This window comes from Phragmites australis, chromosome 14 (assembly GCF_958298935.1).
Source record: "Phragmites australis chromosome 14, lpPhrAust1.1, whole genome shotgun sequence".
Lineage (NCBI taxonomy): Eukaryota > Viridiplantae > Streptophyta > Magnoliopsida > Poales > Poaceae > Phragmites > Phragmites australis.
In genome coordinates, this window is record NC_084934.1 from 21,331,265 (window position 1) to 21,342,332 (window position 11,068).

Sequence of the window (11,068 nt, forward strand, 5' to 3'; positions counted from 1 at the left end):
CAGGTAGTTTTTGGCAAGATTTGCATCTTTGATGTTTGTGTTATCAAAGTTGCCCAAAACTTCAACAAAGTTCTTAGTCACAAACTAAGAATACTTACTATTATCATATAATCTACTAACATATAACATGTTCAGAGATGATCACATCTTTTGCCAAATGCCCCCTAAACCACGGCATATACTGTTTCTTTTCAGAATTTTGCCAACATGGCAGGATGCACAAGAAGAGATTCTATACAACATAGAGAATCAGTTTTGTAAGTTCCCTTCTTCCTCTGATCAATCTTAATCACAGGGAAAACCCCAGAAGTATCAGTGCTTGTGTGCTGCTGAAAACTCTGCCAGGCTTGCTTGCTGATGCATTTCAACTGTCAGGTTCAAAATGTTGTAAACCATGTGGTAACTCATAATAAAGCACTGCACACCAGCAAAGAGCCTGCAGAAGAAGTCGAGGAAGTGCACGTTGATTACAATTATCATTCTACTGGTAATTGCTGTCATCGTCATGCTTTTGATTTTTAAACCTTGGGCTAAGTTGAGAGGAAAAGTACCTCGAGGAAGTGCACGTTAATTACAATTATCATTCTACTGGTAATTGCTGTCATCGTCATGCTTTTGATTTTAAAACGTTGGGCTAAGTTGAGCGGAAAAATACCGTTGCATATTTTGTAAGCCTACTACAGTTCTTGTAAGTTGCAACCACTTCCCTTGGCTATATCACTCAGACAACCCTATTTATGTACCCAACTAAAGCTTTACGAAGGTGGAAAACAACATCGTTGTGTTGATGTAAATTATTCGAACCAAATGATATTTCAGTTTACAATTCTGACTTTTTTTCTGTTGAAAGGAAAGCTAGGCATAGTTATTGGGTTCTCTGAAATGTGTGAAAACTACTATCCTTATAAAAACTTTGCATTCTTTTCTATAACATAAAATGCTTGGTAGTAGGAACATGATCGACGGCCCAATGAGATGACTAGTAGCCAAAACAATAAGTGTAAGTGGCTTGATTACTTTTTTAGATAAAGGAATATCTTTATTCCGGCATCTGCATAAGTTATGCATGAAACCCTTCATTATTACAACATTGGAGCCGAAGTCTCATTAAGAGAAAGCCAACAAATGGTGCACACATAAAGTTCTTAAGCATGAATGAAAGCAACTTAAGGACAAATTCTATTAGTAAACATCACACACATGCTTGGTGAAGATCCCTGTGATAGTTGTTTCCAAGACTTGGCATGCTCACTTCATCTTCATTCTTGTTGTCTCCTCCTTTTATAGCAAAGCCTAGAAGCGAATCAGTGAGTTCCCCCGAAGATAATCATATGTAAGTGTGCTCTTGACTTGTCAAAGACAATAACATTTCTACCTAACCATATAGGCCAACAAAAAGTACTAGCTCAAACCAAAACTTGGGGTTTTTTCTTGGAATCTATATGTTGTAACCATGCTCCAAATAAATGTGAGACACTGTTGGGTGGCTCCAGGTTGAAAGCAACTTGGACTGATCGCCATATATACTTAGCAAACTGATAATAAAAAAACAAGTGCAGTATAGTCTCATTGTTATTAAAAAATATTTTTTAACTACCTTGCCATTGTTGCTTAGCTAAGTTATCTTTTGTAAAATTACACCCTTCTGCATGTACCAAAGAGATTTAAATTTTAAAGGGGCAGCTTTAATCTCTAGGGGAAGCAATTTTGCAGAATCACTCCATGGTTCATTATAGCCTTGTACATAGACTGGACCGAAAAATGTCCATTCTTATGTACAGACTATACAAATATAGCATGACAGTCATTTAATTACACAAATGCAACTCTAGCTACTAGCCTGTTCCACTGTGTCAAGTTCTTCCCAACAAGTGCCCTACAAAAGGATGCATTTAGTGTGTTGTCTTTCAAAGTAGTAGCTACAGTAGCATGTTTTTTTTTTCCAAACTATATGGTACAAGGATGGGTGTTGCTCTTTCAATGTGGGCAGCCAAGCTACCTATCTTTCTAAAATCAAATTTGGTTTCCATTATTAAATTTGAAAGACCTAAACTAGGGAATTGATCTTTAACCATTGTAAGGCTAGACAAAAGATGTGGGTCTTTCAATTTTCATTGTACTTTTGTAATTGTTTATGTTTCAAATACTTGTTTCTAAGCATTTGTTGCCATATCCATCCTCGTTTATAAGTTCAAATAACCATTTGCTGAGTAGGCACTTGGTTTGAACATTAAAATCTTTAATACACATACAACCTTGCTCTTTAAGTCTACATAAGATTCCCCATTTAATAAGTCTGTATTTCTTCTTATGTTCATCACTTTGCCAAAAAAATCTATATCTATAATAATCAATTTTTTTTAGAATTCTTTGTGAAACCTCAAAGACTGATAACATATACATAGCTAGACTACTCAGCATCAACTCATTGAGCACAAGTCTACCCCTAACCGACAAATGCAGTACGTGAAAAAAAGCCTTTAGTGACGAGTGATAATCATCATTAGTGACGGATCTCATATTCGTCACTCTAAACATGTCAATAATGAGAGATCATTAGTGATAGGTCGTAACCGTTACCCACCACTAATAAGTATGTTATTAGTGATAGGTCGTAATCTTGATCCGTTACTAATGACTGACGAATATTTTTCATGTTTTTTGACACGAAAAAAGTCAAAAAAATATTTTTCATGCAAGCCATTCAAACGTAGGCCCATCACATATACCCCACAAACCACGCTATTTTTAACATTGTTTTCGTTCCGCGTTCTGTGGGAATCGAACCGGCGACCTCCCCCTCACAAGTGTAGCCATGTACCATCTCTCCTATCATTTAGTTATGATAGAAATCGGATATCTTATCCTTTTAACCTTCTTTGCCTAAGGTTATTAGTGACGGGTCAGAACCATGACCTATCACTAATGACTGATTTTGTCAAATTTCGTTGAGGTTTATAATTTTACATAAATTTTTTTCTTCATCGAAATTTGCATTAATATTTATGAATTTTTTAATATCTCATGCAAAGATCACAATTTGATAGGTGACCCGAAATGCCTTCGATAAAACGGGCATAATTTTTGCATACAGACTCCAATTTTGACATTTTTTACTCTACGGACATCTATAGAAAAAGTTACATCCATTTCTCCATTACTTCATCGGGTTTGCCTAATTCTCAAGGTCAAATTCAGCTTGAAAAATTAAGTTCTCACCCCCTAAATTTCTGCACCATTTTCAAAACACATGTTTGTATCTATAGCCGTTACCCCTTACATCATACTTGAGCAATTGAGTTCTCGCCCCCTAAATTTCTGCACCATTTTCAAAACATGTGTTTGTATCTATAGCCGTTACCCCTTACATCATACTTGAGCAGAAATGTGCAATGATTCGTATTCTAGGCTACTGAGGTGAGAAAAAAAATAAGAGAAAAAGAAAAGAAAAAGAAAAAAAAATTTATGAATAGCCTATTGTATTCTATCTATTCTAAAATGAAAGGCTATGTAAATCCATCAATTAAAAAGAATAACAACGAATAACTAGGATAAAATAAATAATCAACTCCAATCCAATTAATTAAAATTAACAACAATGTGTACCTTAAGTGTTTGACAAATGCTAGGTGTTACGAGTAAAACAAAGTTTACAACTCTATATTTTTTCTCACAACGTTATTTCATTTTTCATTTAGTGATGCTGAGGTAAGATTAAATAAGAGAAAATAAAAGAAAAATACCGTTATTGGTGATGAACCATAACTTGACCGGTCACTAATGACTGATCTAGGACGACCCCGTCACTGATAAGTTGATCATTAATAATAGGTACAACTTGGCCCGTCACTATTATCATAAGTGACGTATCATGTTACAATCCGTCACTAATGACTACTCATTAGTGATAGATCTATGTCGGGTCTAGATTAGATAGTATATTAGTTATGGGTCGTAGTGGAATCTGTCACTAATGGGTCTTTAATGACGGGTCCTGACGACTTGTTACTAATTTTGTATTTCTTTAGTCTGTTTTTCACATAGTGATGCTTCCCTTTCCAGCTACTTAATTTCTTTTAAAAGCGCTTTTTTTATAGTTTTGAATCCTTATTGCTTATCTTCCAACGATGTATAAGGATCCCGAGTTATTTAAATTGGTAACTATTGAGCTACATGCATCAACTCACCAAAAATAAAAATAAAAATATTTTGCCGGCTAAGAATCGAACTTGAGACTTTTGGCTCTGATACTATATTAAGTTATCTTTTTTATTTGTAAGTATTTCCCAGGATCGACATTAACTTTGACTCCAACGCTACCTCCTATAACAAAATGCTCAACCCATGAAGACCATATGGGTGAGAATCATTTCATTTTAAATGTTTGTTATAGAAAACCCTATTTGATCTTATCATAAGTCTTCTCAAAATCTCATTAATTTCACCTTATCATCAACCTTCTCAAAATCCTATTTCACCTTAATATAGCATTTCCTTTAATTTGTAGGGATTAGAGAACAATAGAAAGAAACAAGTAAGATGGAGAAATAGTCAACGAGGATCAGGACTCTAAACCTATTGGGGGTAGGACTTTTACCTGCACTGGATTAGTATGCATCTGTGCAGCAACGTTCAATGCCAGCTGTATAGCTCGGAGTTGAACGTCAGTTTCGGGTGCCACCACTGCTGGAGCTCGTGCGCGTTGCCGTGCGAGCTTGAGTTCTTGTGCAGCCATGCGGACGGCAGGAGGTGCGCCCTCTCACTATGCTTGCCGGACACAGAGTAGCACATGTCGCGGTACGACAGTGTGGTAGCCGACATGGCCACACCGGGGAACCGCTTCTGCACCTGCTTCCGTTGGTTGAAGTAGTCGATGAAGCCCTTGCAGATGACATCCCGCTCGTGCACGTACAGATTTGGTTTCCACGGCGACAGCTTCTCGAACAGTGCCTCCATGCGCTCCCCGTGGGACCTCAAAACTGTCTTTCCCAGTACGTACTTCACGACGCAGCTCGTGGCGGACAGATGCTCCTTCGCTACGTCCGTCATGGGCAGGACGTCGACTGCCGGCGCTAGTGATACGTGCGGCGGGTTGAAGAGGAACGTCGGGAGGTAGCACCCCTTTCTGGCCATGTCGCGCCCCACGTCCAGCGCTATCGACGCGCCAAGCGAGTGCCCCGCAAGCCAGACGTCGCTGCTGCCGGTGACACTGCCATTGGCGATGAGTTCTTCGACCCGTTCACGTGCCTTGCGGAAGCGGCTGAATCTGTGGTGCTGGTTGAGCACGATGCTTGCGTCGAGGCAGATATCGCGAACAGCTGTGGGGTCCTTTAGCATGGTGCCCCGGAAGGCGACAATGTAGCGTGGAGCCGACTTGTGGCGGCGCCCGCCATATGGGGGCACGTATTCAAAGATGGCGCTGAACAACCGATTCGGTCCAAGGAAGTTGGGGATCTTGCACTCGAGCGCTTCAAGCAGGATGAAGTGGAAGCTCTCCCACCACGCCGGCGCGAGGGCCTCGCCCCTGGTTTGATCGCTCTGCAGAACATAAGTTCCTTTCACAAGGCAGGAGGTGATGCACCGGCGGTGCTCTTCGTTGTCCCTGAAATCAGAAAAATGCGGTTGATCCAGATTAGCTTGCGCAATGCATATGGATTCTGCAATCGTAAACTTTCGACTCATTTTCATTTTAGAAAATAATTTATTCTGTTAGACCTTTTATTTTTAAAAGAAAACGAAGAATATTCATGAAAATCTACCATGACACCATAAACTGTAGTACTGCACATAGCTACATGCATTGTGTCCTCTTGACAAAAGTACCAATCCATATTAGGACAGTATACGTAGAGCGCCACATCCTTTTGACTTGCAAGTATCAAATAACAAGTTATGCGTTAAAATACAAGAGAGCTTACGAGAAACCACACAAGCCACTAACAAGAGCAAGCTATTGTGAAATAAACAAAGGGAGATTAATCTGTAAAATATAATATATACTACTGCAAAAAGACATAAGAGTGTCGTTTATTTTAACCGACACTCTTTATTCGGTATTGATAGTCAACCGGCACAGTAACTCATAATCACTGCCGGTTCGAACTACGAACCGGCAGTGATATGTGGATCGGGAACAAAAAAAGGAAACAAGCTGGCTTGACTGTCGGTACCGCCAGCGCTCTCTGCTACCGTGCCAGCTCTAACCGCACCGCCGACGACGCTCTCCGCCGGCACGCTCGACTCATCTCAAACACAAGAACACAATCAAATCGACTCATCTCTCATCCATATATGAACACAAGAACACTATACAAGTGTGGCCACTCGCACTAACTCAACACAAAAAAGATGCATGAGCTCTACTAGTCTACTGCAGCTATGCTCTTGAGCAGGGCCAGATCCTACTGCTGGGAGAGCAGGGCCAGCACCCAATGGCAGCTCTCCACTGCTGCCCAATTCTTGAACCTCAGATGGACCTCAGCTCCTTGCAACTCTCACAAGTAGTAGCATCTAAAAACAACACAGGACTGGATTGCATCAAGAACTTGAAGAACCAACATGGCGCCGCCCAAGGTTCTGCCATGGACAGGCAAGCCCAAGAATGCGCCGAACCAATCCAACCTAGGAATTACAGATCCCAAAAACTCGGGCAGCAAGCTCACCTGCACCGGGGAGACGAGCGGGCTGTTCGTTGGGCGGCGGCTACGCGCTTCATCCCCCGCCATTGCACACGCCCACGCGGCGCAGAGGGGATGAGAGAGGGAGGAGGAGAAGTGTAGGAGCAGAGCAGGGGGAGAAAGCAGAGAGAGAGAGGTGGAGGAAATCCAGTTCAAAAGAGGGAGGGAGAGAGAGAGAGGGAGAGGCTTGTGGTGAGGAAGAGATAAGACTCTGGCACTCTGCAGATGTGAGGAGGACTGAGCTAGGCGTGACTCGTGAGGAAAGAGATAAGGCTCTACGGATGCGGACGTGAGGACTGAGCCGAGGTGAGCCAAAATTGTATTGGATTATAAAATCGGGTCCGGACATGCACCAGTGCTGGTTGTAAATGGAACCGGTACTGAAAATACACTATTAGTTCGAAGGGAAGCTGTTGGAAATAAAAGAAAATAAAGGTAATAAAAATAGGAAGGGGAATCAGAAAGGAAACGAAATAAAGGAAATATAGTTGGAGATGATCTAATTAGGGAATCATAAGGGATTTGCGTAGAAGTAATGAGAGGAGCATAAAGGCATGGTTTCATCATTATCGAGCTAGAGTGCGTGCGCATACCAGTCAATCTCTATCGTCGTCGCCGGAGAAGAACCAACTCCACTTCTTGCCATCATATGCATCGGGCCAGAGACGGCGAAATCGTTGCCTGAACCCATTGTTCAATGCGATCGAACTGAGGATCCGAGGTACCGGCGACGATCAAGGAAGGCAGCAATGCAGTAGACCAAGTATTGCTTCTCTGCTTGTGCTCTTGCTTTGCCGTGCAAGAGCCAGCTAGCCTTGTAAGCGGCATATATGTACACAGCCGCTCGCTAGTGACAATTGTAATGGCTAGTGGTGCCACTTGTACGGGAAAGTAAAAAATGCCCTCTTGTACAAGTTGCAATAATACATAGTAGCTCAGCTTAAACTATGTCCACTAGAAGAGCTGAGTATAGAGCTTAGATGCATAAGTGCAACAAACATGAGGAGCTCCTTGGATGCTGAAAAATGAAATAGAGATGTAGAAGTTCTATGGTTATATGAATAGAACAAGTCACATGCATGGCACATGAACAGATTTGGTTGACCCCTTCGTTACATTCGTTCGCTCATAACTGTTCACTTATGTAGGCCTACGGTTCATCTTTAGAGGGTTTATATCTATACACATATTTCAAGTAAAAATTCTATCTGTTCCACTCAATTTTTGTGGCACGTCTCATACTATTGTGCAGTGTGCTCCTCGTAGACCCAACAAAAATTAAAGAAATCTCTAAAGTAAATCCAACATTCACAAACTTGCTAGCTAGATATATAAAGCAAACACTACTACAGAACCGGTCATATATGTCGGCCTATCACAGTCGGTACCTAATAGGGTAAAAGTGATGGGGCATCACTGTCGGTTCAAAAGCCACGCGGGAAGAATCAGTCAATATGACTTATGAGCCGGCAGTGATGAAGAGCATCACTGTCGGTTGAAGGTTTGAGCCGGCAGTGATGCTTCACTGCCAGGTGAGGACACTGACCGGCAGTGATACCTGAACTATCACTGCCGGTTCGTGGCTAGAATCGGTAGTGATAGTTCGTCAAGTATCACTGCCGGTTCGTGTTATGAACTGACAGTGATAATGAGTATCACTGTCGGCATGTATGACGAGCCGACAATGATAATGGATGATAGCATATTTAAAAAAATTCATAAATTATTCATACGAAGTTGGATGGGAAAAACTTTATATGAAAATTGTAGTCATCGACGACATCTACAACTTTGTAGTTGAATTTTTTTTAATTTAAGGTCATTTAAATGTCCAAATAATCTCAACAAAGTTTCAGCCGTGGTCGATGACAGCTAATCTTAAAAAAATCATAAATTTTTCATACTAAGTCAGGATGAAGACAAACTTTATATGAAAATTATAGCTCTCGACGAGATCTACAACTTTATAGTTGATCATTTTTTTATTTGATGCCATATAAATACATAAATAAATATCTAAAATTAATACAGATGGAGCTACATACTTGACTACAAACTTTTGGCTTAAATCTAGTGTAAAAATAGTAGGAATCATTGAAAAAGTTACACACAATGTCATAAAGTTGAAAACTGCTAATTCAAATATTTTTATTATGAGTTTGGTAACTTGGATTAATTAAATGTCTATATAGCACTGACTTTCAGAAGTAGCACTATATCTTCAAAAATTATCAAGCAAATTGAAGAAGATCAGTTTTCACCAAAAAACTTCAGAGGTCATGTCAAGAATGTTCCAAGCCTTTTTTGAGGGTCAAAGAAGGTACAAGTTTGAAGACATGTATTTTTATCAGATGCGCCTCGTCATTAGCTTCGAAAGTAGAGGTCGAACGTTGAAATCAGACTCCATATGCAAAAGTTATGGCTGTTTTACTGAATACTGCATGGATTGGATATAAATTTTTTCATACGGAGTCGAATGGAGACAAACTTTGTATTAACATTATAGAACTCGACAAGTTGTACAACTTTGTAGTTGATAACCTTTTCATTTAGGATTATTTAGATGTGTAAATAGCCATTCAAACGTTCGATGAGAAGATGTCAAAAGAATTGATTTTGCTATTATACTCAAGAACGAATGAGAGGTGAGATGGTTAGAGAGGTCACATGCATGGAGCTTTTGATCGAGGTCGTAAGTTCGAGTCTTGTAACTCGAGTGATCGGGTGCCTCTGGTCGAAAAAAATATTTTTTGCTTTTTTCGACTACAAACATGTTGAAATGGGACCGGCAATCACTATCGGCTGAAGCCTTTAACCGGCGGTGAAGGTCGGGGACTATCACTACCTATTGTCTACTACTAACTTCAAAACCGACAGTGAAGGAGATTTGGTAGCCGAAAGTGTTAAGAGTTTCTACCTTGGTGAAAACAAAATGTCACTCTCGAGTGAGAAATAGCAAAAATGATATTTAAACGCCTCTCAGAACCTGTAGTGTCATGAGATAGTATTCAATCATGACTTCGTGAATGGTTTGGTAAGGCGTTTAATTTGGATATATACATTCAACAAAACTGTCTCAACTTACCACGGATATATATACTCAATGATGATATACTACTCCAGCTGCCCTTGATGTAGACCACAAAACCAAATATAGTATGTATGTTGTACATGAAGGTTTGTACGTATAGTAATTGGCCGTTGATCAATTATTATTAGTTTCTAAATTCCATCGACTTGTTTACATTTTCTTGGCCAATGACCTATGATGAGCATGTTATTTATTCTTAAGAAAACAGAAGGTACTTTTTTCCTTAAAAATATATGGAAAGGTCCTTTGCAATTCGACCTTACTTCGTGTTTGTGTGCTCAACAGGCTTGGTACCTCGACTAGCTGGTATAGGAAAAATAATCCTATAAGACATGATCTCATGTATTTAAGGGTTAGATCTAATTTATAGTATGATATGTGATATTTTATTTCTTTTTTTCACCCATGATTTTCTCTATTCATCCATACGTTTTATAGGAACTTATACCATGTGTCCCATCATGAATTGAATACCAGCCCATATAAATACACGAGACCAGATCTCATATGATTATTTTCCCTAGTATAGGCCTGCAAAATGAGGCGGCAAGGGAAAAATTGAAATGGACAAGCTCCACGTTGGAGATCACAATTTTTGAAGATATTTTGTCAAACATGGTCCATGTTTACTAGTGGGTTTTGTGCCTAAATTTCTTTCATTCATGTTTCATACTTGTGAATGCGTGCTATTTGTTGGCAATTTTCTTTCCAAACTATAGCTAATACTTCATAATAATAAATGGTTGAGTGTATGTTTATGCAGAGGCCGAATTAAACACAGACCTTTATCTAAAAACCCATTATTGGCAACGCTCACTACTACAAAAAAAAAGTCATCACTGCCGGTTCAAAAATTGTATTACTGCCAATTTTTGAACCCCTAGTGATAATAAATGGTTATGACCGCTTGCTCATGTAATGAAATGGCAGTGATACAAACTATCACTGTCGGCTCTTGAACTTATTCCTGCTGATTTTTATACTTATCATTACCAGATCTAGTTACAAACCGGTAGTGATACTCAATTCAGGATAAATAAAAATAAATAAATTTAAATAGGCAGACAATAATTTAACCAAATTTTATATTAATAATCTAAAAAATTAGAGCTTTATATCACACTAATATTTAATCAAGTCACTAAATCCATAACTATACACCAAAAACAAAAACAAAATGTATGTCCACGTGCAAAAAACCTCAAACCCCCGCGCGCAAAAAATCCTAAACGTGTGCGTCGCGTCTACCGGTTGGCCACGACGACGGAGAAGTAGTAGTCGTTGTCATCGTTGTTGTCAT

The 11,068-nt window shown here is 39.5% G+C and overlaps 1 protein-coding gene across 2 annotated transcripts; it reads right to left on the reverse strand.

Moving 5' to 3' along the window:
• Nucleotides 1–983: 983 nt before the first annotated feature.
• On the reverse strand, nucleotides 984–7,487 carry LOC133890022 (GDSL esterase/lipase At4g10955-like). 2 transcript variants are annotated; one of them, XM_062330453.1, is made up of 3 exons: nucleotides 7,271–7,487; nucleotides 4,598–5,602; nucleotides 984–1,293 (listed from the first exon to the last, which is right to left on the reverse strand). In XM_062330453.1, the coding sequence occupies exons 1-2, from the start codon at nucleotides 7,366–7,368 to the stop codon at nucleotides 4,633–4,635; spliced, it is 1,068 nt and encodes a 355-aa protein (XP_062186437.1). In that variant the 5' UTR covers nucleotides 7,369–7,487; the 3' UTR covers nucleotides 984–1,293; nucleotides 4,598–4,632. The 2 variants fall into 2 exon arrangements, with proteins under 2 accessions (XP_062186437.1, XP_062186438.1); XM_062330454.1 differs by lacking the exon at nucleotides 7,271–7,487 and adding an exon at nucleotides 6,663–7,216.
• Nucleotides 7,488–11,068: the final 3,581 nt, after the last annotated feature.

What these genes read in the sequence shown, in the direction of transcription:
- LOC133890022 (XM_062330453.1), bottom strand. Translation starts at nt 7,368, where the DNA reads ATGGGTTCAGGCAACGATTTCGCCGTCTCTGGCCCGATGCATATGATG. An exon ending in ACGACGATAGAGATTGACTG is followed by an intron (nt 5,603 to 7,270) that starts GTATGCGCACGC and finishes TTCTGATTTCAG; the next exon opens with GGACAACGAAGAGCACCGCC.